At 46.7% G+C, this 27,352-nt stretch overlaps 1 protein-coding gene across 26 annotated transcripts in view; it reads left to right on the forward strand.

The window, feature by feature from the left end:
• Positions 1-558: 558 nt before the first annotated feature.
• The window catches only part of LOC122545878 (uncharacterized), a 59,558-nt gene continuing 32,764 nt past the window's right edge, over positions 559-27,352 (forward strand). For 5 of the 26 annotated variants that reach the window (XR_015751173.1, XR_015751183.1, XR_015751168.1 and 2 more), the window contains exon 1: positions 23,560-23,693. Coding sequence is in view for 9 of the 26 variants with exons in the window: in XM_087974151.1 (XP_087830277.1) it covers positions 16,753-17,385 (633 nt within the window). In the remaining 17 variants the exon portion in view is untranslated. The other 21 variants (XR_015751172.1, XR_015751167.1, XR_015751171.1 and 18 more) reach the window with 15 other exon arrangements.

Genomic DNA, 27,352 nt, shown 5'->3' on the forward strand with positions numbered 1-27,352 from the left:
TACCTTCTCAAGAATGTAATTTAAATGCAGAGCTTTTCTAAGAAAAATGTCAGTCTGACTCAACATTGGGACACAGACAGAATTCACACCTATTGTCTCTACTTATAAATAGGGCAACGTCTCTTCGAAATGTAGATTCACTTCGATATAACTGCGTCACTTTACATATTAAGGTATCCCTTTGAATGTGCCCACATCCCTTTGAAATGTAATCTTGTCAATTTAAACCTCTTTATTTGCAGAAATACCCGTTAAAATGTCCACGTCCCTTTTAAAATGCAGATTGCCCCTTTAGATATGACGCCGTTCCGTTAGATGTCGGAATATCTGTTTAAATTGAGCCGTGAGCTTTCCCAATGTAGACAGGGCTCCTGGAAACGTGGCAGTGTCCCCCCTGCAGCTGCAGAGCGAGACAGGAGAGTTTGTTTTTGTGAATGAGCAGTTGTAGCGCGAGGTGGCTGTTGCTTGGTGACGGTGAGGCTCCCCGGCCCCGCCCATCCCCCCGTGCAGACGTCACGCGGGGGCGAAGGCGGTTGGGAGGAGAAGTCGCTCGAGCGGGGAAGCGGCGGGAGGGCGGCCGTTAGGAAAATGGCGCCGTGCGGCCCGGGGCAGACACCCGTCACTGGGCACCGCCGCCTTCCTGGCGCAGCTGCTGTGTCACGGCCACACCGGCCGGCTGTACAGCAGGCAGGAGCCGGTGAGCATTCTGGAGGCGGATGGGGTTAAGGGCCTGCTTGGGAACTCGTCGGCCGCCTGGGTGGTGGAGTTCTACTGGTCGTGGGGCGGCCCCTGTGTCAACTATGGGGCCACCTGGAAGGTACTGGGCCCGGGAGGTGAAAGGTGAGGCAGGTTGTGGGGGGGACGGAGGGGAAGGAATGTGGGGCCTGGCCTGTCCTGTCCTGTCCTGTCCTGTCCTGTCATAGTGACATTTTACACTCACTTTCCATCTGCTTTTACTGGCGCTTGTGCTGTTTCCCCCTCACTGAAGGGGCAGGACCTGTTGAGAATGGTTAATAAAGTATGTGGTGCACTAAGCCTTGTTAACATGGAGATAGTTTGTTATTTGGAAAAATATACTTTTTAATATTTAGAGTCATAGAGATGTACAGCACGGAAACAGACCCATTCGGTCCAACCTGTCTATGCCAACTAGATATCCTAAATTAATCTAGTCCCATTTGTCAGCACTTGGTTCATATCCCACTAAACCCTTCCTATTCATATTCCCATCCAGATGCCTTTTAAATGCTGTAATTATACCAGCCTCCACTACTTCCTCTCGCAGCTCATTCCATACGTGCACCACCCTCTGCATGGAAAAGTTGCCCCTTCGGTACCTTTTATATCTTTCTGCTCTCACCCTAAACCTATGCCCTCTTGTTGTGAACCTCACCCCTATTCTGGGGAAAAGACACTTAAAAAAAAAAGTTGAGCAACCAGACAAAATGCGAAAGCTATAAAATGTTGAGCCTCATGGGGGGAGGGAGAAAAAAATGTGGCTCGACTCCATATTTCTTTTCTTGGCATTTGAACACTTAACATCTGTCAATAACACCAGCATCGCCACAGAGCATATTGTGTCTGCTCCTCGGTGTGAACAACAGCGCGCCTGCTCGCTGGTGTCACCAACACATTGTCCATGCTCCTCACTGTCGGTAGAAAAGGACACATCGCTTATCTCTGTTCCTAAAGGTCTTCCCTTTATTCTTAAAGCTATGTCCTCTGCTCCTAGTCTCTCCTACCAATGGAAACATCTTCCCAATGTCATTGCACTGTGGGGATGAAGCCCTACCCTATCCGGTCATTTCTGGTGGTCGGTGAGACGAGGCCTCAAGGTTAGAGGAAGTAGCTTTTAGACCGAGATGAGGAGGAACTGCTTTTCCCAGAGGGTCGTGAATGTATGGAATAGTCTAGATTACAGTGGTGCTGGAAAAGCACAGCAGGTCAGGCAGCATCCGGAGAGCAGGAAAATCGATGTTTTGGGCAAAAGCCATTCATGAAAATCTGTGGAATACTCTGGCCAAGGAAGCAATAGAGGCAACTTCATTAAGTATATTCAAGACACAGTTAGGTGGGATTTGGCCTGATTGGGGAATTAAGGGGTTGCTTGTGACCGTGCAGGGAGGAGGAGATGAGACAATGGATAGATCAGCCATGATCTTAATGAATGACGGAACAGGCTCACTTGTAGCAACTGGAGTGAATCCAGAGAGGGAGCAGACTTTACGACCTCAGGTATGTGTCTTGGTGAGGAAAGACAGAAGTTCTGGTTGCGACTGTTTTCCATAGCTTGCCAGAGTCTGAGGAGTGACCTTATACACTTTTATATCATCATGAGGGGCATGGATAGGATAAATAGACATGGTATTTTCCTTTGGATGGAGCAGTCCAGAACTAGAGGGTAATAGGTTTAGGATCGAGAATGTGGTGCTGCAGCAAGTCAGGCAGCATCCGAGGAGCAGGAAAATCGACGTTTCGGGGAAAGGCCCTTCATCAGAGAAGTGTGTCTGAGAGTTTGTGTGTAAGACTGCACGTAGGAGAGTGTGTATTTGCATGAGTGCCTGCTTGATAAAGTGTGATTGTGATGGAGTATGAGCCTGCGAGAGGGTGAGAGTTTTGAGGGGGTGGTGTATGAATATGTCTGAGAGAGGTATGGATATAAGTGAGGGTTTGCATTTTGCTAAAATAGAGGGCAGCAAGACTTGAACAGGTAATGGTAGGGCCCTGGGTCGTGTTGTAGAACAGAGACCTGGTGGTGTTCAGGTTCATTGTTCTTGAAAACTACATCACTGGTAAATAGGGGAGTGAAGAAGATGTTCAGCACACTTGCCTTCATTGTTCACTTGCTGAGTACAGGAGTTGGGACATCATGTTGGAGATGCACACAGAAAGTACTTTACTCAGAGGGTGATAGGTGCCTGGAACACATTACCAGTAGAGGCAGGGACGGTAGATTCATTTAAAGTGCACCTGGACAGATGCATGTGTCGTTGGAGAACTGAGGGATACAGATTCAGGAATTGGGCGATTAGGTTTAGACAGGGGATTTGGATCAGCTTAGACTTGGAGGGCTGTCGGGCCTGTTCCTGGGTTGTAAATTTTCTTTGTTCTACATTGAGGTTGTACAGGTTGTTGGTGAGGCCATTTTTCTGGAGTACTGAGTACAGTTCTGGTCGCCCTGTAATAGGAAGAAGACTATTAGAGGCTGGACCAATGAGGAGCACTGGAACTCCGGAAGGAGTCTGGTCCTCCTGCCATTGAGAGCAGCCCTATTGTCTGAATCCGAGACATCGATTTTCCTGCTCCTCGGATGCTGCCTGACCTGCTGTGCTTTTCTAATCTTGACCCATGAACTTCTGAAGCTGCTGTTGCTCTTCTCTCTCTGAATGAAGACTGAGATTCATCCAAGACTGTAATTTCCTTCCTCTGTCCAACAGCGCACTCTTCTCTCACTTCCTTTTCTATTTCTTTTATTTTCATGCTGGGATCCAATTGTTGACTTGCAGCAACTGAAAAGAAACGGAGTGAATCCAGAAAGAGGACAGACTCGGGAAAAGCTAGTCCAGGTCTGTGCCTCAAACACATGGCAAGTGCAATATCACAGTGTGAAGTTATAGTCTTTGCTGTGAAAAACAAAGCAGAAATGAGGTGTATTGTTTAAATGGTGATATATTGGGAAGTAGAGAAAGCGAGGACTGCAAATGCTGGAGATCAGAGTCAAAAAGTGCCGTGCTAGAAAAGCACAGCAAGTCAGGCAGCATCCAAGGAGTAGGAAAGTTGACGTATCGGGCACAAGCCCTTCATCTGGAATGATGTGGTTTAGGGTGAGAGGGGAAAGATATAAAAGAGACCTAAGGGGCAACCTTTTCATGCAGAGGGAGCTGCCAGAGGAAGTGGTGGAGGCTGGTACAATTGCAACATTTAAGAGGCATTTGGATGGGTATATGAATAGGAAGGGTTTGGAGGGATATGGGCTGGGTGGTGGCAGGTGGGACTAGATTGGGTTGGGATATCTAGTCGACATGGACGGGTTGGACTGAAGGGTCTGTTTCCATGCTGTACATCTCTATGACTCGAAGACTCTGTGGATGTCCAAAGGGGCCTCAGTGTCTTCCTACACCAGTCACTGCCAGTTGTCAGACAGGTGCAGCAAGCAATCAGCAAGGCAAGTGGAATATTAGCAAGAGGAATTGAGTTCAGAAGTGGGGATTTCTTCCTTCAGTTCGGGGGTCATTGAATATATTCAAGGCTGAGTTCATCTGAGTTTTGACCAACAGAGAAGTGGATGGTTAGTGGGGAAGGCAAGAAAATAGTTTTAACACCAGTATAGAACAGTGACAGTCATACAGCATAGAAACAGACCCTTCAGTCCAACTAGTCCATGCTGACTATATTCACAAATTAAACTAATTGGATCAGCTTAGGCTTGAAGGGTCGAAGGGCCTGTTCCTGGGTTGTAAATTTTCTTTGTTCTATGTTGAGGTTGTACAGGATGTTGGTGAGGCCATTTTGTTTTTGGAGTACTGAGTACAGTTCTGTTCCCCCTGTAATAGGAAGAATACTATTGGAGAGGGTTCAGCAAAGATTTACCTGGATGTTGCCAGGACTGGAGGGTTTGAGTTATAGGGAGAGGACGGGACTTTTTCACTGGAGTGGAGGAGGTTGAGGGATGACCTTATTGAGATTTGAAAAATCATAAGGGGTGAGGAGAATAGCGAGGAGCATGTGTGGTTATGTCGAGCCAGGGATGGGGAGGTGAAACAAAATTGTGGCTCTACCCTTTTTTCCTTCTATTGACATTTGGACAGTTGAATCTGTCAGTTACGCCAGCATATCTACACAGCCAACTGCACGTGCCCCTCGGTGTCAGCAAGCACTGCGCATGTTCGCCGGTGTCTGCAAAAAACTGCACGTTTCTATCTGTCAGTACAAATGATACATGAATTTCATTTGCCAGCCCAATGAGGAGCACTGGAACACCGGAAGGAGGAGCCTTGTCCGCCTGCCATTCAGGAGAAAGTGAGGTCTGCAGATGCTGGAGATCAAAGTTGAAACTTTATTGCTGGAACAGCACAGCAGGTCAGGCAGCATCCAGGGAACAGGAGATTCGACGTTTCGGGCACAGGCCCTTCTTCAGGAATGAGCAGAGAGTGTTCAGCAGGAGAAGATAAAAGGTAGGGAGGAGGGACTTGGAGGAGGGGCGTTGGAAATGTGATAGGTGGAAAGAGGTCAAGGTGAGGGTGATAGGTCGGTGTAGGATGGAGGCGGAGAGGTCAAGAAGAAGACTGCAGGTCAGAAAGGCGGTGCCGGGCTGGAGGGATCCGGCTGAGACAAGGTGGGGGGAGGCGGGATGAAGAAACTGGTGAAGTCCAAGTTCATCCCCTACGGTTGGAGGGTTCCCAGTCGGAAGATAAGACGCTCCTCCTCCGACCGTCGGGTTGTTGTGGTTTGGCGGTGGATGAGTCCAATGACCTGCATATCCTCGGTGGAGTGGGAGGGGGAGTTGAAATGCTGTGCTACAGGTTGGTTGGGTTGGTTCGTCCGGGTGGCCCAGAGGTGCTCTCTGAATCGCTCCGCAAGTAGGCGGCCTGTCTCCTGTTGGGGAGATTTCACTGCGGTGTTTAATGTAGGGCTAGGGAGGGTGACACTTCCAGCCCTGAAATGGTTAACAACAGCCAAGCGAGCTGCTGCAGGCGATTGCATGACTGCTGGAGCTTGTAAGGGATATGCATAATGTTAATTAAATCTTGGAGCCTGTAAATACCAGCCAGTATCAATTGCCCCATCGAAACTTGGGATTAATAAAGAAACTGATCGGAATCTGTAACTGTTAGACAAGTGTGAATTGCTCTATCGGAACCTGTAACTAGTGAGTGTGAATGGCTCTATTTAAGTCTAAAGTTGATAAGTGTAATTGACAATTTAGTTAAACTAAAACTATTGAAAATGGCTAGCCTGTCAGACGCATAGTAATTCCTTGACACAATGGACTATTGAATACGGGATCGGAACCGCTCCCAGGGATGGCTGAGCCATTGTCAAGCACAGCAGGAGCTGGACAGGCACTTCGATGCGGCCAATAGGAGGACGGATCCCCAGCGCGCGCAGATGAATGGACCAATGGGGAAGGCGAACTGACCGGGGACTCCAGGCAGCGCGAAGTATAATTGTGTCAACTTTGAACGGGAAGGGAGAACGCCTTCTCCAACGAATGCATGCTTGTAGATTCGTTGTATCAGTTAAGATTCTGTGAATAAACTGCTGTCTGCGTCTAATCACAGTTGCCAGTGTGAGTCTCTCCTTCCAAAAGAACACGCAAAGACGGGACCCTCCGGGTCCGTCTTAACACTCCCCAATATAGAGGAGGCCACACCGGCTGCAGCGGATGCAGTAGATGATGTGGGTGGAGGTGCAGGTGAATCTGTGGCGGATATGGAAGTTTCCTTTGGGACCTTGGAGAGAAGTGAGGGGGGAGGTGTGGGCGCAAGTGTTGCACCTCCTGCGGTTGCAAGGGAAGGTGCCGGGATATTTCCCTCCCCTCCCCTATCAGCTTTCCGTAGAGACCACTCCCTCCGCGACTCCCTTGTCAGATCCACACCCCCCACCGACCCAACCTCCACCCCCGGCACCTTCCCTTGCAACCACAGGAGGTGCAACACTTGCGCCCACACCTCCCCCCTCACTTCTCTCCAAGGCCCCAAAGGAAACTTCCATATCCGCCACAGATTCACCTGCACCTCCACCCACATCATCTACTGCATCCGCTGCAGCCGGTGTGGCCTCCTCTATATTGGGGAGACAGGCCGCCTACTTGCGGAGCGATTCAGAGAGCACCTCTGGGCCACCCGGACGAACCAACCCAACCACCCTGTAGCACAGCATTTCAACTCCCCCTCCCACTCCACCGAGGATATGCAGGTCATTGGACTCATCCACCGCCAAACCACAACAACCCGACGGTCGGAGGAGGAGGGTCTTATCTTCCGACTGGGAACCCTCCAACCGCAGGGGATGAACTTGGACTTCACCAGTTTCTTCATCCCGCCTCCCCCCACCTTGTCTCAGCCGGATCCCTCCAGCCCGGCACCACCTTCCTGACCTGCAGTCTTCTTCTTGACCTCTCCGCCTCCATCCTACTCCGACCTATCACCCTCACCTTGACCTCTTTCCACCTATCACATTTCCAACGCCCCTCCTCCAAGTCCCTCCTCCCTACCTTTTATCTTCTCCTGCTGAACACTCTCTGCTCATTCCTGAAGAAGGGCCTGTGCCCGAAACGTCGAATCTCCTGTTCCCTGGATGCTGCCTGACCTGCTGTGCTGTTCCAGCAATAAAGTTTCAACTCCTGCCATTCAGAACAGCCCTATTGTCTGAATCCGAGACGTCGATTTTCCTGCTCCTCGGATGCTGCCTGACCTGCTGTGCTTTTCCAGCACCACTCTAATCTTGACCCATGAGCTTCTGAAGCTGCTGCTGCTTCTCTCTCTCTTTCTCTCTCTCTCTCTCTCTCTGAATGAAGACTGAGATTCATCCAAGACTGTAATTTCCTTCCTCTGTCCAACAGCACTCTCTTCTCTCACTGCCTTTTCTATTTCTTTTATTTTCATGCTGGGATCCAATTGTTGACTTGCAGCAACTGAAAAGAAAGGGAGTGAATCCAGAAAGAGGACAGACTCGGGAAAAACTGGTCCAGGTCTGTGCCTCAAACACCTAAAAACTGAAGTACCACCGTGTGAAGTTATCGCCTTTGCTGTGGAAACAACAAAGCAGAAATGAGGTGTATTGTTTAAATGGTGATATATTGGGAAGTGGAGAAAGTGAGGACTGCAAATGCTGGAGATCAGAGTCAAAATGTGTGGTGCTGGAAAAGCACAGCAGGTCAGACAGCATCCGAGGAGTAGGATAGTTGACGTTTCGGGTAAGAGCCCTTCATCAGGAACGATGTGTGGATGGACAAAGGAGCCTCAGCCTCCTGCTACACCAGTCAATGACAGTTGTCAGACAGGTGCAGCAAGCGATCAGCAAGGCAAGTGGTATATGAGCAAGAGGAATTGAATTTAGAAGTGGGGGTGTCTTCCTGCAGTTCGGGGGTCATGGAATATATTCAAGGCTGAGTTCATATCATTTTTGAACAACAGAGAAGTGGATGGTTATTGGGGAAGGCAAGAAAATAGTTTTAAGGCTAGTACAGAACAGTGACAGTCATACAGCATAGAAACACACCCTTCTATTCATGCTGACTATATTCACAAATTAAACTAATCCCACCTGTCTGTGTTTGGCCCACATCCCTCCGTACCTTTCCTATTCATGTACTTATCCAAACATCTTTTAAATGTTACTGTACCTGCATCTTCCACTTCCTCTAGACATTCATTCCACACACAAACTACTCTTTTTTTTTAAAAAAAAAAGGTGCTCCTCAGGTCTTTAAAATCGTTCTACTCTCTCCTTAAACGTTTGCTCCCCAATCTTGAAATGACACCTGCCATTCACCTCACCTATACCCCTCATGATCTTTTAAACCTCTCTAAGGTCACCTTTTAACGTCCAATGCTCCAGTGAACAAAGTCCCAGCCTCTGCTCGATTGTAGGGAGATCCATATCCATTTGTGATCTGTTTAATGGTGGTGCAGGCTTAAAAGACCAAATGGTCGACTCCTGTTCCCAATTCTCTGTGTCCTGGACATAAGACATAGGAGCAGAAAGTAGGCTATCAGGTCTGCTCATACAATTCAATCGTGGCTGATAAGTTTCTGAGCCTCATTCTGCTACTTTCTCCATGTAACCCTTGATCCCCTTGATACTCAAGAACCTAACTATCTCGGTCTTAGATATCCTCCGTGACCTGGCCTTTGCAGCCTTCTGTGCCAATGAATTCCATAGATTCACCACTCTCTGACTGAAGAGGTTTCTCCTTATCTCCATTCTGAAAGGTCATCCCTTTACTCTAAAGCTGTGCCCTCAGGTTTTAGTTTCTCCTACCAATGGAAACATCTATCCAACATCCACTCTATCCAGGCTGTTCAGTATTATGTATGTTTAGATCTCCCCTGTGTGTGGGCCTATTAATCAGCATAAGCCAGACCCTTCAGGATGAGGTACAGCAAGGATTAGGTTCAGCAAATTGAAAATGGAGGGAGAGCGTGTAGGATGGAGATATTCAGTTTCTAGAGAATGAGAGAGGAATTAAATTAGAATTGATCGGGTGGGCTGAAGGGCAGTGGCAGATAGAGTTGAATTTGCAGAAATGTGATGTGTTGTATTTTGGTCAAGAAATGCAGGCAGGACTTAACACAGTGAAGGGGAGTGTTGCAGAACAAAGAGACCTTGAAGTACAGGTAAGTGGAGACGCAGGTAGACAGGATAGTGAAGATGATGTTTGGTATGCTTTCCTCTATTGGTCAGAGCATTGAGTGAACGAGTTGGGAGGTCATGTTGCGGCTGCACAGGACCTTGGTTAGGCCACTTTTGGAATATTGTGTGTAATTCTGGTCTCCATCCTATGGAAGGATGTTGTGAAACTTAAAAGGGTTTGGAAAAGGTTTATAAAGCTGGTGCCAGAGTTGGAGGGTTTGAGGGAGATACTGAATAGGCTGGGGCTGTTTTCCCTGTAGTGTCGGAGGCTCAGGGGTGACATTTTATAAGGGGCATGGATAGGGGTGAATAGCCAAGGTCGTTTCCTTAGGGTAGGGGAGTCCTAACCTAAGGTAGGACTCCCCTACCCTAGAGGGCAGATGTTTGAAGTGAGAGGGCAAAGATTTAAAAGGGACCTGAGGGGTCACTTTTTCACGTAGAGCGTTTTGCATGTATGGAACGAGCTGCCAGAGGAAGTGGTGGAGCCTGGTACCATTACAATATTTAACAAGCATCTGGATGGGTACATGAAGAGGCAGCGTTTCGAGGGATATGGGCCAAATGCTGGCAAATGGAAATAGATTAATTTTGGATATATGGTTTGCATGGACAAGTTGGGTGGAAGGGTCTGTTTCTGTGGTGTCTGACTATAGTTGTTTTCGGTGAAAGCAGAAGAGTGGTTGTGAAGACGGGACTTTCAGAGCAGCTTTCAAAAATGTTTGGCCCTTACTGGGACCGGAAGAAGTTACAATGAAATCTTTCATTTGGGAGACAGCAAGCAACTAAGTGAGTACATCTGGGATTTTGGTGAAAACTGGGAATTTGTTGCACTGTGGGGATGAAGAATGTCCATTTTCTCTCTCTCTCTCTCTCTCTCTCTCACCACCCCACCTCTGACCCCTGTCCAGTCCATCACCCCACCCTCTCGCTATTCATTCTCTCTCTCACCCCCCCCCCCCCCCACCTTCTGCTTCTTGTCCTTTCTCTTCCCACCAATTGCCCCCATCCATTCTCTCTCTCTCCCCACACTCTGCAGTCCCCCATTCGGTCTCTGCTCATACTCTGGACCCCACTCCATTCTCACTCACTCCTCCACAACACACTATCCCCCCATTCTCTCCCCCGGCCCCCATCACATTCTGTCCCTGTTCCACCAGTCTTTCTCTACCCCACACCCTCTGCCCCCTGTCCATTTTCTCTCTCTCTTTCACTCTCTCTCTCCCTACCCCCCAACATTCTCTTTTTTTCTCCTGTCCAATCTCCTCCATCAGCCCCTGTCCATTCCTCCAACCAGCCTCAATGCCCCCTGTCCAATTCCTCCTGCGACCCTCAGTGTCTCTTGTCCATTTCCTCCGGCCACCCACAGTGCCCCCTGACCATGCAGTTTGCCCCCTGTCCATTCCCCCCACCACCCACAGTGCCCCCCGACACCAACAGCACCCCTTGTCCATCCCCTCCATCACCCACATCAGCCCCTGTCCATTCCTCCAACCAGCCACAGAACCCCCTATCCATTCTCTCCCCCCACCCCCCCCCCACCACCTACAGTGTCTGTTGTCAATTTCCTCTGGCCACCCACAGTGCTCCCTGTGCATTCCACACCGGCCACCCACAGTGCCCCGTCCACTCCTTCTCTCCCCCCCCCCCCCCCCCCCAATCCACAGTACCCCTGTCCATTCTCCCCGCCACACACTGCACGCCCTGCCCAGTCCCCCTCGCCACCCACAGCACCGGCTGTCAAACCCACACCGCCACCCATAGTACCCCCTGTCCATTCCCCCCATCATCCATAGCTTCACCCCATCCATTCACCCCGCCAACCACAAGTCCCCCATCCATTCCCCCTGCCACCCAGAGCGCCCCCTGTCCATTCCTCCAGACAGCCTCAGTGCCCCCTGTCCATTCTCCCCGCCACCCACTGTGCCCCCGTCCATTCTCCCATGGACTATAACCTGGTGTTGTGTGATTTAAAACCATATTCAGAAACATCTGAAAGCACGTACTACTTTTTTTAAAAAGAGCTGCTGAAATCTTTCTGAAACTTTCATTGAAGTCTGCGCAGTTAGGCTACAGCCCCTATAAGGGTTGAATGGCCTTTACGTAGTCTCGTGAAATTGGTTCCAACTATGTAGAAATAGAGTTGTCGAGCACGTACACAAAGACTTTCAGTCCAGGCTGACCAGATATCCTAATTTAATCTAGTGACCCATTTGCAAGCATTTGGCCCATATCCTTCTAAACCCTTCCTTTTCATATGCTGGAGATCAGAGCTTAAAAATGTGTTGCTGGAAAAGCGCAGCAGGTCAGGCAGCATCAAAGGAACAGGAGAATCGACGTTTCGGGCATAAGCCCTTCTTCAGGAATCCTCATTCCAAACACACACCACCCTCTGTTTAAAAAGTTGCCCCTTAGCTCCCTAATAAATCTTTTCCCACTCATCCTAAATCTATGCCCTCAAGTTCTGGACTCGCTCCCACTACCCTGGGGAAAAGGCATAAAAAAGTTGAATAGCCAGACAATGCAAAAGGAATAAAATCTTAAGCCACAGGAAAAAATGTGATTCTACCCTTTTTTTTCGATTTGCATTTGGACCCTTAAAAGCTGTCAGTAATAACGGCATCTCCCCAGAGCATACTGCGCATGCTCATCGGTGTCAGTAAGGCGCATCGCATATTTGCCGGTGTCAGCAAATCACAGCGCATGTTCTTTGCTGTCCGCCGAAAAAGCGCGCGACCTACTTTGACGAACCAATAGAATGCCAAGGAGGACCGGAAGAAGACCGGTACTCCTGCCAATCAGAGCCCCCATGTTATCTGAATGCGGAAGGTGCACCATGAATTTCAGGACCTGCTGCTGATTCTCTGCCTCTGAATGAAGATTCACCTTCACGCCGGACTGCAACTTCTTTCCTCTGTCCAACTTCTGTGAGTGCGGCACTCTCTTTTCCCACCACCGTTTTCCACTTATTTTTAACATTGGGGTCAAGGGCTCTCCCCAAGGGGGTGCTGCGGAGAGCCCTTGACCCCAACATTAGTGACGTGGGGATAGTGAAGTGGGGATAGGTGAAGACAGGTAGAGGGTAGGACCTGGTTGATCAATGGGAGGAAGGAATCTGGTTGGCAGGGAGGGGGAGGAGCTGGGACAGGAAGGGAGGTTACTTGAAATTGGAGAACTCAATGTTGAGTCCTCTGAGCTGTAGGCTACCCAGGCAGAAGATGAGGAGGTGTTCCTCCAATTTGCAGTTTGCTTCATTGTGGTAATGGTGAAGGCCTAAGATGGTCATGTCAGAAAGGGCGTGGGAAAGGAAATTGAAATGGACGGTGACTGGGAGGTCCAGTCGGCCTCTGCAGACCCAGCTGTGATGCTCAGCGAACCATTTCCCAAGTTTACACTCGGTCTCCCCGATGTAGAGAAGACTACAGTTGGCAAACACATGGCAAGTGCAGTACCATAATATGAAGTTATAGCCTTTGCTTTGGGGGGAAAAAGCAGAAAAGGTGTGGTGTTTAAATGGTGATATATTGGGATGTGGAGAAAGTGAGAACTGGAGATCAGAGTCGGAAAGTCTGGCAATGAAAAGCACAGCAGGTCAAGCAGCATCCGAGCAGTAGGACAGTCGAAGTTTCGGGCATGAGCCCTTCAGGAATGATGCGTGGATGTTCAGAGGGGCATCAGCATCCTTCTGTGCCAGTTGTCAGACAGGTGCAGCAGGCAATGAGCAAGGCGAGTGGCGTGTTAGCAAGAGGAATTGAGTTCAGAAGTGGGGATGTCTTCCTGCAGTTAGGGTATCATTTAATAAATTCAAGGCTGAGTTAATCTGATGTTTGAACAAGAAAGAAGTGGGCGTTTATGGAGGAAGGCAAGAAAATGGTTTTAAGACCAGTTTAGAACAGTTCCAGAGTCAGACAACACAGAAACAGACCCTTCAGTCCAACTACACCATGCTGACTGTGTTCACAAACAAAACTAGTCCCACCTGTGTGTGTTTGGCCCATATCCCTCTGAACCTTTCCTATTCATGTACTTATCCAAATGTCTTTTAAACATTGTAACTGTACCTGCATCCACCACCGTGTCTGGACATTGATTCCATGCACAAACTACTCTCAAAAGAAAAGGTGCTACTCCAGTTTTTTGAAAATCTTTCTCCACTCATCTTCCTCATTTGCTCTCTAATCTTGAAATCCCCATCCTAGGAAAAGGACACCTGGGGTTCACCTCATCTACCCTACTCATGATTTTATGAACCTCTTTTAAGGTCACCTGTCAACCTCATGTGTTCCAGTGAAGAAAGTCCCAGCCTATCCACCTAGATGTAGGTATAATCATATCCAGTTATGAATTGTTCAATGCTGGTGCAGACTCGAAAGACCGAATGGCCTAGTCCTGCTCCCAACTCTCTCACTCTGTCCAGGACAGCAAGAGGCCCTAAGTCATAGGAGCAGAAATTAGGCCATTCAGCCCATCAGGTCTAATCACCCCATTCAATCGTGGCTGCTAGGTTTCTCAACCCCATTCTCCCTGTAACCCTCGATCCCCTTGATACTCAAGAACCTATCTGTCTCAGTTTTAAATATCCTCAGTGACCTGGCCTCCACAGCCTTCTGTGGAAATAGATTCCACAGATTCACCGCTCTCTGGCTGAAGAAGTTTGTCCGTTCTAAAAGGTCTTCCCTTTACTCTAAGGCTGTGCCCTCTGGCCCGAGTCTGTCCTACCAATGGAACCATCTTCGCAACGTCCACTCTGTCCGGGCTGTTCAAGATTACACCCACCCCCCCCCCCCGAGTGCGGGCCTGTTAATCAGCATGAACCAGACCCTTCAGGATGAGGTACAGCAGGGATTAGGGTCAGCAAAGTGAGAATGGAGGGAGTGTGTGTGGGATGGAGATTTTCAGCTTCTAGGGAATGAGAGAGAAAAGTGAGTTCGCTATAAATTAGAATTAGGATGGGCCAAAGAGTGGTAAATGGAATTTAATTTGGAGAAATGTGAGTTGTTGCATTTTGGTCAAGCAATCCAGGCAGGACTGACACAGTTAAGGGGAATGTTGCAGAACAAAGAGTCCTTGGAGTGCAGGTTCCATAGTTCTCAGGTAGACAGGATAGCCTTTGTTGGTCAGAGCATTGAGTAGATGAGTTGGGAGGTCATGTTGTGGCTGTCCAGGATGTTGGTTAAGCCAATTTTGGAATACTGCATTCAGTTCTGATCTCCCTGCTGCAGGAAAGATGTTATGAAACTTTGAAAGGGGTCAGAAAAGATATAAGCTATAGGGAGAGGCTGAATAGTCCAGGGACATTTTCCATGGAGCATCAGAGGCTGAGGGGTAAACATATAGGCCTTTGTAATGGGCATGGTGAGGAGGGAAAACCTAAGGTCTTTTCCCCCAGGGTAGGGGAGTTCAAGAAAACTAGAAGGCATATGTTTGAGGTGAGAGCAGAATGATTTAACAGGGGTCTGAGGGGCAACCTTTTCACACAGAGGGTGGTGCATGTATGGCACGAACTGCCGGAGGAAGTGGTGGAGATTGACACATTTAAAAGGCATGTGGACGTCTGTCTGTTCTCAGCTCTGCTGGATTTCTGTTGAAGCTTTGACCCCCCCCCCCCCCCCCCCCCTCTGCCTTTTACACCTTCTGGGACAATAAAAAATTCAGTCAATCAACACCCAACCCACAATCTCCCAGCCTGTCAACCATCCAGGGACTGTGTAGTCACAGCAGGGAATCAAACAAGAAAAATGAAACAACATTAGAAACAAATTGGTGCTCGTGTTTAATGTTTATTCATTAGAAAGTAAACCAGAAATGGGGCTCTCCCAGGATTCGTGTGGTGCCCTACTTGAGGAATTCTTTCTCTCTTACATCGAACTGTTAGTATGCAGCTCTGATTTACAACAATAGTTACATCAACAGGACTAAAGCATCTGTTATCAAATTGGCAGTGATGTACAGCACGGAAATAGAGTTTTTCTCTCTCATGCACACACGCACATACAAGTCCATGGGGGTGAATTTATATTTGCAGAATGATATTTGCAGATACATTCTATTTTGCTCAAAAAATACACAATCTGCAGGCAGTCAATCCATGTAATATATTGTAAATTCCTGTTTGGAAATAGAACCAGTCTGACTCAAGATTGGGGTACAGACAGACTCTGACCTCACACCTTTAATGCATTGTCTGAGCTGAGATGTCACCTCTTGTTATAAAACCTTGTTATCTTGATAAGGTGCCTTGCAGGAAGTTCTGGGATTTACATGTTAATGATGGCTGCAACCCATTCTAGAAGATGAAAGACTTAACAATCCAGGTTTGTTCAATATATCATTTCAGTGGCAGGACACTTTTTTTTTCTATGTGTCTTATGATTTTATTTTCCGCAACCACCTGATGAAGGATCAGTGCTCCGAAAGCTAGTCCTTCCAAATAAATGTGTTGGACTATAACCTGGTGGTGTGTGTTTTTTCAACTTTGACCAGATGCGGGTGGATTGACCATGCTAAATTACCCACGGTGCCCAGGGATGTGCAGGTTAGGTGTATTAGTCAGGGTTAAATGTAGAGCAATAGGGGTAAGGGAATGGCTGTGGGTGGGTTACCCTTCAGAGGATCGGTTTGGACTTGTTGGGCCGAGTGGCCTGCTTCCACACTGTGGGGATTCTCTGAAGGGAAGGGATTTTTGCAAACACACTTTTCTTTTGCTTTACAAAATCAGACCTGCTCACTCTCAGCAGTATCCCAGTGTTAGGAAAGATATTAACTTTCAGGTGGAGTTATCCAAAATTCAGAGAGATGTCTGTCTTGATGTTTTTGCTTTTCTGCCCTTGTAAGGTCCTGAATCAGCACCTTCAGGAGAATTAGTAGAGGAGAGGGAGAGATGGTGCTTTCAATTTTGTGGAACAACAAAAGAAAGGAATATTCCACAAAGTAGAATTGCTTGTTCTGAATTTCTACCCTGCACTGACAGTGATGACCTTTGTAATTTGTTTTTAACAGTGTATTTGAAGATCTGAAGCTTCAAAATCAACAGATGAAGGGCTTATGCCCGAAACGTTGACTCTCCTGCTCCTCGGATGCTGCCTGACCTGTTGTGCTTTTCCAGTGCCACACTTTTCGACTCTGACTGTCCAGCGTCTGCAGTTCTCACTTTGACGTCAATGTCTGACAGTCACTCAATCTATCAGGACTGCAACGGTTTTCAACCATGATTCTGTGAGAAGGAGCAAAGCTTTTTGGTTCCTGTTTAGTACGTTTTCAGCATCAGTGGGATTGGATGAGAGACCCTACTGTTGCTGCGCTCTGAGTGTGGAGCCTGAAACAGTTGTACGGCCTGGGAAGAGGAATTCACGGTGGGGAGGGGCTCCACACGTATTTGTGTGTAACTGAAGCTCCGTCATGGAGAAACCAGAGGAATCCAGCCCCGTGGAGAAACTATGGAAGTGTGGCGACTGCGGGAAAAGCTTCCGTGTCCCGAGTGTCCTGGAGACTCATCAGCGCAGTCACACTGGGGAAAGCCCGTTCCCCTGTCCCGTCTGCGGGAAGGGCTTCAGCACTTCCTCCACTCTGCTAACCCACCAGCGGATCCACACGGGGGAGAGGCCCTTCAGCTGCGCCGAGTGTGGGAATTCTCTTACCCAGGCCTCTGTCCTGCTAACCCACCGGCGGATCCACACGGGAGAGAGGCCCTTCAGCTGCCCCGAGTGTGGGAAGGCCTTCAGCAATTCCTCCAACAGGCTGAAACACCAGCGGGTCCACACGGGGGAGAGGCCCTTCAGCTGCCCAGTGTGCAGGAAGGCCTTCAGCGATTCCTCCACCCTACTGAGGCACCAGCGGGTCCACACGGGGGCGAGGCCCTTCAGCTGTTCCGAGTGCAGGAAGAGATTTACCCAGGCCTCCAATTTGCTGACCCATCTGCGGGGACACACGGGGGAGAGGCCCTTCAGCTGCCCCCTGTGCGGGAAGGGCTACACACGCTCTACCAACCTCCGGAGGCACCAGCGAGTTCACATACCATCGCAGGGGGATTGAAGGAGCGACGGCTGAGTGCCGTTATCGACTGGACTGTCAACCCAGTTCCGGGGGCTCCCGGGTTTGAATCCCACTGCAGCAGATGGTGCGATACGGGGTATGGGTTGAAATTGCCGAGTGAGGCAATACTTCCTCCGAGTTAAGGCTGTACCAAGGATCCAATTACAAAGGGATAACTTGGTGGTGACCAATAGTAAAAAAAGTGAGGTGGGTTGGGGGGTGGTGGGGTAGCGTGTGCGTTTTGACCTTGAGCTGTTTAAAAAGCAGCTACGTTTTCTCTGCCTTTTTGCTGAGGGGGTTTGAAGCTGTAACAAAGTTGGATCTCAATAAAGGTTACCTGAATTTACCCCTTGGCTCAGACTCTTATTGAAAGCTTTGAGCTCCAAGAGGTTTTTGTTTTAAAGCTGCTCATTTCTTTCAGCCTCCTGCACTAAGCTTCCAATGTCGTGTATCAGGTGGAGTGGTGAATGAGCAGCCTGTTTTGTTAGAAATTGTAAATTTTTCCAGGAGTGCAGAGTGTGTCATTTCATCGGCGTCGTAAAGTTTACTGGCAGCATCGGGAGGTGTGGCTGTGTTCACTAGAAATGATGTGGAGGAGCCGGTGGTGGACTGGCCTGGATGAAGTTAAAAATCACACAACACCAGGTTATAGTCCAACAGGTTTATTTGGAAGCACGAGCTTTCAGAGCACTGCTCCTTCATCGGGTAGCTGTGGCGCATGATCATTAGATTCAGATTTTATAGCAGAAGATCACAGTGTCATGCAACTGATAGGGTGTATTGAACGAACCAAGATTGCTGTTAAGTCTTTCACCTTTTAGAATGTGTTGCAGGTTTCAGTTCATTAACATGTAAATCCCAGAACATCTTATAATTCACGTACTCAAGATGACTTAAGCTTTTTTTAAAAAAAAAAGTGACAACTCAGCCTCGATAAAGGTGTGAGGTTCAAGTCTGTCAATGTCCCAATTTTGAATCAAACTGGTTCTATTTCCAAAGTAGGAATTTATAAAATATTATATGGATTGACTGCCTACAGACTGTGCACTTTTTGAGCTAAATTGAATGTATCTGCAAACATAATTCTGCCAATACAAATTTGCCCAAGAGGTGATCTGTGGATGTGAGTTTGTGCTTGAGAGTGCACGTAAGAGTGTATGCATGCTTGGTAAAGTGAGAGTGTGATGGCGCATATGCCTGAGAGTCTGTTGGGGGGGGCGTATGTGTAGGTGTCTGAAAGAACACGTGTGTATGAGTGAGGTATGAATAAAAGTGAGGGCTTGCGTTTTGCTAAAACAAGGAAGGGCGGGACTTGTACAGTTAATGGTAGGGCCCTGTGTCATGCTGTAAAAGAGAGACATGGTGGGGTTCAGGTACACAGTTCTTTGAAAGTTGCATCGCTGCTAGACAGGGTGGTCAAGAAGGCATTAAGCATACTTGCCTTCATTGTTCCCCCCACTGCGTATAGGGGTTGGGGCATCATGTTGAGGTTGTACAGGGATGTTGGTGAGGCCACTTTCAGAGTACTGAGTATGGTTCTGGTGGCCCTGTAATAGGAAGAATAAGATTTACCAGGATGTTGCCAGGACTGGAGGGTTTGAGTTATAATGAGAGGCTGGGACTTTTTTAACTGGAGCACAGGAGGTTGGGGGGTGACATTATTGAGATTGATAAAATCATGAGGAGTGGAGGCTCTTCCTTAGCGTAGGGGAGCTCAAGACTCGGGGGCATACTTCTTTAAAGTGAGAGGAGAGAGATTTAAAAGGAACCTGAGGGTCAAGGTTTTGGCAGGGTGATTTGTGTGGGGAATGAACTTGCTGAGGATGTGGTAGATGCAGGTATATTTAAAAAGTTTAAATAACATTTGGATGGGTACATGAATAGAAAGGTTTAGAGGGATATGGGCCAAACGCAGGCAAGTGGGACTAACTTAGTTTGGGAACTCTGGTTGCCATGGATGAGTTAGACCGAAGGGTCTGTTTCTGTGCAGTATACCTCTCTGAACCAGAAGTGATCTTATTGAAACCAGTAGAATTCTTAAAAGGGGCTTGACAGGATAGATGCCGATAAAATGCTCCTTTGTGGTGGGAGTCATAGAATCCTGACAATGTGGAAACAGGCCATTCAGCCCATCTATTCCACACTGGCCCTCTGAAGAGCATCCCACCCATACCCACCCCCTTACTCCGTATTTCCCATGGCCAATCCACCCTAAGTTCCACATCCCTGGTCACTATGGGTAATTTAGGACAGCCTATCCACCCTAACCTCTACACCCTAATCTGTAAATTACCTTCTCAAAAATGTAATTTAAATGTAGAGTTTTTCTCTAAGAAAAATGTTCGTCTGACTCCACATTCGGGCACAGACAGAATTCTCAATTATTGTTAGACAAGCTCTGCATTTGAATGACATTCTTGAGAAGGTAACAAAAAAGTCGTTCTGGGATTAACAAACCAAAGAGCAGAAACCTATTCTAAAAGATGAAGGATTTAATCTAAAATTGTTTGAGTCACATTTCCATGACACTGGATTCCATTGGATATAAATTGTCATCGTGCTCTCATTCTCCACAACCACCTGATGAAGGAGCAGCGCTCCGAAAGCTAGTGCTTCCAAACAAACCTGCTGGATTATAACCTGGTGGTGTGTGATTTTTAACTTTATCCATGGGAAACACATGAGTTGTGGGACCGGTAATAGTTCTTATTTTGTGATCTATTCCAAGTGAAATTTCTCCTCTGCACAGGCACGGGTGAACAGTTTGTATTCTGTGCGAGATCAGGCTAGCAGCTTTTAAATCTTATGTCAAGCAGCAGAAACAAACTGTCGAACAGCAATTGTATTCCGAGAGTGGTACTTCCAGCTCTGGTAATCCTGTTGCATCAACAGAGAGAGGGAGAGGATGTCACATCTAAAGAACAGACGAAAAGTTATTTTGCTTGTTGAGTCGGCTCTGCACTCAGATGAGACTGGATACTGCTTATAATGGATCATAATTAAATGCTACAATGGAACACCTTAAATTCAAGGAATTTTGAAAGGGCAAATGAACAGGAACTTTGAATAGAGATGTTCTTTCATTTCTAACCTTGGTTGACCCGTATGAGGCATTTTTATTGAGAGCTCCATAATCATCTTCCTGCTGGATTTTTTTTCGGGGCAAACAATTTCTGGTTAAAGAAATTCTGTATCCTGGGAAGGCAGGGAAATAAAAATACAAACGGGCTGTTAAAAGCATTTGAATTGTGGGCCGACGAGCTCTCGTGGGAGCAGTGCATTTGCCAAAAACATTTCGGAGGAATTCTGTTAACAGTTGCACTGAAAATAGTTTTCCTCACTGAACTTTAAACAGGTATTGAGAACGTTCCGCATTATAGATTGTATTCTTGAGGACTGGAGGAGGATTGAACTTGCCAACGTGAACCACACTTTGCAGAGAGAGGAAATTTCTCCGGATGAAAGAGGTTGATGGAAGTCCACAATTGTCAGATTATTTCATGAAAATAACAGCTGGTATGGGGATCCCAGAAGAGGGGCGTCTGTAATGAGCACACAGAAACAAACCCTTCAGTTCAGGCCAGCCAGATATCCTAAATTAATCTAGTGACCCATTTGCCAGCATTTGGCCCATATCCCTCTGAATCCTTCCTATTCATGTCCCTATCCAGATGAATTTTTTTCTTCGCAGAGTACTTGGGTGATAGCCAAGATATGCTATTACTCAGCCTTTCCCCACTGTGCTTAACCTTTCCTTCAGGCTAATTGTAGCTGGAGACGCCTGAAATCTGAAAAGGATTTCCTGAAAAAAAAAGGTTAATTCAAGATTGGGCTCAGTGATGGATTTTCTAAAGCTTGGCTATTGCAGTTTTCAAGCTGACAGAAAAAACTTTCAGTTGTTGTTGTCCAAGGCAGAGCAGATATTCTTTTAAGGTATAATTGAGGTATCTACCTTCTTTACAGTGTTTTTCTATCATTACCAGTGATTGTCCATCATTTGGTATATTGAGCATCATCTTTTTGTGATTCAACAGATATGACTTGAGTGAATTCTGTAAGATGCTTTTGTATTTTATTTAACTTTACTTGGTTCTTTGCCGTAAAGATTTACTTTTCATGTCATTGGTATTAAAATATTTCAATGTATAACAATGAAACAGCTCAGTTATTCTGAAATTATTTCAATTCGTTGGTCAATTGCAAAATAGCTGCATAACTGTTGTCAAAATTGATACCCCGGAAGCTATTTTGTTTAGTATATTTCCTTTGTAAAGATCTTATCCAAATTATAAAATGATTGTATTTTCATATGAAATAAAATTTGCAGTGTTTTATTAAATGGTTGAAAGTAACTTTGTACTTAATTGCTCCGTTTGGGATTAAACATTGTGACTTTGATAAAAGTGATCTTTCACAATTTATGGTGAATCTATTAACAAACAAATGTTGCCATTTGCTGTTGAATAACCACAAATTCAATTTGAAATTCTTGAATGAGTTGAATAAGGGGTAAAACGTAAATATTTATTGCACTTTTCAGAAATTCTCTGCACTGCCATTGTATTTGGTTAAACAAGATATGTGTCTCTCTTTATAACTTTGTTTCTTTGATATTTTATTTATCAGTGGTATTGCCCAAATAGCCTTAAAACATTTTTGGCATTTGGCGAAGATGTGAGTTTTCAGTCGGGCAACGTCATTCAATTGTGAAACAATCTGATGATTAAATTAAATACATATACGAACATCAACATGTAGAATTACCAATGAAATGTGAAATGTAAACTGTGGCTGCTCTTAATTTGGTGCAGACTGAATATCAATTGAAATGATAAGAATAAATAGCAATAATGGCACTGTGCACAAACTGTATGTAGCGTGAGGTCAGAATTTTTCTGATCATTTAATTCCGACACATGCAGTGACGGCAGCACCATGATCTGTTTTGTTTGTTTATGGAATGTGAGCATCACTTGCAGAGCCAGTATTTGACTGCAAGGAACACAGATATGAATATTGGGTGAGGACAAGATGAGGTTGAGTTGCAAGGTCTACTGTAGCGTAACAAATTGTACTGGCTTCCACTGTACCCTGACAAGACAGAGACTTTGGGAGGAGAACAAAATAGGAATTTCTACTTAAATATTGATGCTCCCATTTAGATCTCTCAGAAGGAGATTGTTTGGTCCATCAATTCTGCAATGGCTCTTTTGAATTATTTCCCTGCATCCACATATATCTGGAATCGGTTTATTTTCAAGAATTTTGCAATTACCTTTGCCATTTACTGGTTCCATCACTCCTTCAAGATCATTCCAAATCGTAACAACTTGCTTATTTTCTTAAAAATTAAACCATCTCACGGCCACCCCCACCCCCTTTTGAAAAATGGCTGCACTATTTCCAATATGGTCATGCTTTCTAAATATTACCATGGACTTCTTTTTATGAACAAGTCTCTTCAGATTTCAACGTATCTTTTTAAACATAAAAATGCCCCTTTACATGTAGCTCAGCCCTTTAAATGTGTTATGTTCCTCTCAGCGCAATCTTGCCCCTCGATAATGTATATTTACTCCTTTAGATATGAATATGTCTCTTAAAGGGATATTTCTGCTTAGAAATAGGGCAACGTCTCTTCAAAATGTAGAATCATTTAGATATAACTGCGTCACTTTACATATTAAGATATCCCTTTGAAATATAATCTTCTCCATTTAAATCTGTTTATTTGCAGAAATAGCCCGTTAAAATGTCCACGTCCCTTTAAAATGCAGATTTCCCCCTTTAGATATCGGAATATCTGTTAAAATTGAGCCGTGAGCTTTCCCAATGTAGACAGGGCTCCTGGAAACGTGGCAGTGTCCCCCCTGCAGCTGCAGAACGAGACAGGAGAGTTTGTTTTTGTGAATGAGCAGTTGTAGCGCGAGGTGCTGTTGCTTGGTGACGGTGAGGCTCCCCCGGCCCCGCCCATCCCCCCGTGCAGACGTCACGCGGGGGCGAAGGCGGTTGGGAGGAGAAGTCGCTCGAGCGGGGAAGCGGCGGCCGTTAGGAAAATGACGCCGTGCGGCCCGGGGCAGACACCCGTCACTGGGCACCGCCGCCTTCCTGGCGCAGCTGCTGTGTCACGGCCACACCGGCCGGCTGTACAGCAGGCAGGAGCCGGTGAGCATTCTGAAGGCGGATGGGGTTAAGGGCCTGCTTGGGAACTCGTCGGCCGCCTGGGTGGTGGAGTTCTACTGGTCGTGGGGCGGCCCCTGTGTCAACTATGGGGCCACCTGGAAGGTACTGGGCCCGGGAGGTGAAAGGTGAGGCAGATTGGGGGGTGGGGGACGGAGGGGAAGGAATGTGGGGCCTGTCCTGTCATAGTGACATTTTACACTCACTTTCCATCTGCTTTTACTGGCGCTTGTGCTGTTTACCCCTCACTGTGTGTTCAATCCTTGTGCTGTTTGCCCCTCACTGTTTGTTTAATCCTTGTGCTGTTTGCTCTTTGCTGTTACTTGTGCAATTGCTGAGGTTTGTGTGTAAATACTAGTGAAGGAGATTATGCACCAGCATGTATATGTTCCTCAGTTATTGAAGGGGCAGGACCTGTTGAGAATGGTTAGTAAAGTATGTGGTGTACTAAGCCTTGTCAACATGGATATAGTTAGTTATTTGTGAAAGTATACTCTTTATTATTTAGATTCGGAGATGTACAGCACAGAAACAGACCTTTTTGGACCTCCCCATCCATGCTGACCAGATATCCGAAATTAATCTAGTCCCATTTGCCAGCACGTGGCTCACATCCATCTAAATCCTTCCTATTCAGATGCCTTTTAAATGCTGTAATTGCACCAGCCTCCACCACTTTGCCAATTGAGACACAGGCATGGTCCAACTTTTTCAGCGTCTGTCTTCTCCCTGGATTCACTCCCATTCTTTTCAGTTGCTCCAAGTCAACAATTGAACCCCAGAATGAAACGTAAATGGAAAAGGGGGATCATTCCAAACATGCACCAACCCATGCTCTGATTGGAAAAGTTGCCCCTTCAATACCTTTTGTATCTTCCTGCTTTCACCCTAAATCTATGCCCTCTAGTTCTGAATTTTACCCCAACACTGGGGAAAAGACATAAAAACATTGAGCAACCAGACAAATGCAAAAGCTATAAAACATCGAGCCACATGGGGGGGGGGGGGGAGAATTATGGCTCTACCCTTTTTGTTCTGATTAGCATTTGTACACCTAATATCTGTCAAGAACACCAGCATCGCCACAGAGCATATTGTGTACACTCCTCAGTGTCAAAACACAGGGCGCATGTTTGCCGGCGTCACCAAAACATTGGGCATGTTCCTCGCTGTCGGCAGATAAAGGGCGAGACCTACTTTTGATGGACAAATAAGGAGCACTGGAGGACCGGAAGGAGACTTGTCCTCCTGACGTTCAGATCTCCCCTATCGGTGAATGCGGAAGGTGGACCATGAGCTTCTGAAGCTCCTGCTCTTCTCTCTGAATGAAGAGCTTCACCCCAGACTGCAACTTCCTTCCTCTGTCCAATATCTGTGAGTATGGCACTCTCTTCTCACCCCCTTTTCCATTTATTGACTTGGAGCAACTGAAAGGAATGGGAGTGAATCGAGGGAGGAGACAGACTCTGGAAAGGTTGGTCCAGGCCTGTGTCTCAATTGGCAAAATAGACAGACAGGAGATTGGAAGAACGCAGCAAGCCAGGCAGTAACAGGAGGTGGAGAAGTCGACATTTTGGGTGTAACCCTTGTTAAGGACTGGGGGTGGATACAGGGAGAACTGCAGAACAAGGGTGTGCTGGGGGCAGGGTGATGAAGTGGGGATAGGTGGAGACAGGTAGAGTGTACGACCTGGTTGGTGAATGGGAGGAAGGAATCTAGTTGGTGGCAGGCTGGGAAGGGAGTTGTGGGATGAGTAGGCAGGTTATTTGAAATTGGAAAATTCAATGTTGAATCCTCCGGGCTGTGGACTGCTCAGGCAGAAGATGAGGTGTTCCTCCAATTTGCGGTTTGGTTCGTTGTGGCAATGGAGGAAGCTAAAGATGGTCATGTCAGAAAGGGAATGAGAAGGCGAATTAAAATGGATGGTGACTGGGAGGTCCGGTCGGCCTTTGCAGACGTGGCTGTGATGCAAGTTTAAACCCAGTCTCCCCGATGGAGGGAAGACCACAGTTGGCAAACACATGGCAAATACAGTACCCCAATGTAAAGTTACAGCCTTTGCTGTGAAAATAAACAGAAAGGTGTATTGTTTAAATGGTGATATATTGGGATATGGAGAAAGTGAGGACTGGAGATTAGAGTCAAAAAGTGTGGTGCTGGAAAAGCACAGCAGGTCAAGCAGCATCCGAGCAGTAGGACAGTCGAAGTTTTGGGCACAAGCCCTTCATCAGGAATGACGTGTGGATGTTCAGAGGGGCATCAGTGTCCTTCTGTGCCAGTTGTCAGACAGGTGCAGCAGGCAATGAGCAAGGCGAGTGGCGTGTTAGCAAGAGGAATTGAGTTCAGAAGTGGGAATGTCTTCCTACAGTCAGGGGGTCATTGAATATATTCAAGGCTGAGTTCATCTGATTTTTATGTGGATGTTTATGGGGATGGCAAGAAAATGGTTTTAAGACAAGTATAGAACAGTTTGAGTCAGACAGCACAGAAACAGACCCTTCAGTCCAACTAGTCCATGTTGACTGTTCTCAAACTAAACCAGTCCCACCTGCCTGTGTTTTGGCCCATATCCCTCTGAACATTTCCTAATCATGTACTTATCCAAATGTCTTTTAAACATTGTAACTGTACCTGCATCCACCACTTCCTCTAGACATTCAGTCCACACAAAATTGTGCCCTTCAAGTCTTTTTAAAATCTCTTTCTCCTCTCACCTTCAAAATTTGCTCCCTTGAAATCCCTACCCCGGGGAAGGACATCCATCGTTCATCTCCTCAGTCCCCTCATGATTTTATAAACCTCGATAAGGTCACCTCTCCACCTCCTATGCTCCGGTGAAAAAGTCCCAGCCTATCCACCTAGATGTAGATAGATCCATATCCTGTCATGATCTGTTCAATGCTGCTACCAATTCTCACGGAGTGTCCACGACAGCAAGAGTCCACAAGACAAAGGAAGAAATTAGGCCACCAGGTCTGCTCATTCCATTCAATTATGGTTGATCAGTTTCTCAATCCCTTTCTTCCACTTTTAGCAAAGTGAAAATGGAGAGAGTGAATGTGGGGTGGAGATTTTCAGCTTAGAGGGAATGAGAGAGGAAAGAGAGTTCACTATAAATTAGAATTTATGGGATCGGTAGGTGAGCCGAAGAGTTGCAGTTGGAGTTTAATTTGGAGAAATCGGAGGTTTACATTTTGGTCAAGCAATCCAGGAAGGACTGACATTTAAGGGGAGTGTTGCAGAATAAAGAAACCTTGGAGTGCAGGTTCATAGTTCCTTGAAAGTGGAGTCTCACGTGGAGAGAATAATGAATTTAGTTTGCTTCATTGTTCAGGGCATTGAGTATAGGAGTTGGAAGGTCATGTTATACATCCTTCCCTCTTGAACGTGTGGTATCTAACTGCTTAATTGTTTCTAGTGAATACAGCCCACATCTCCTGCTGCTGCCATAATATGGTTTGTTTGGAAGCACTAACTTTCAGAGTGCTGCTCCTTCAGGTGGTTGTGGAGACGAAGGTCATGATCACAGAATTTATAGCCAACGGAGTCCAGTTCATGGAGATGTGATACATTAAACAATTTAGATTAAATCTTCCATCTTTTAGAATGGGGCTCTGTTCTTTGGTATGTTAATCCCAGAACTTGTTTTCAGTAACTTTCTCAAGAACGTAATTTAAATGCAGAGCTTTTCTATCAAAAATGTCAGGCTGACGCGACATTGGGACCCAGACAGAATTCACACCTATTGGTGGGTCGGCTGGGACTTTTTTCACTGGAGCACAGGAGG

Source organism: Chiloscyllium plagiosum, unplaced genomic scaffold, assembly GCF_037043375.1.
Source record: "Chiloscyllium plagiosum isolate Xiang-an unplaced genomic scaffold, Cpla_swu_hap1 HiC_scaffold_27, whole genome shotgun sequence".
Classification (NCBI taxonomy): domain Eukaryota; kingdom Metazoa; phylum Chordata; class Chondrichthyes; order Orectolobiformes; family Hemiscylliidae; genus Chiloscyllium; species Chiloscyllium plagiosum.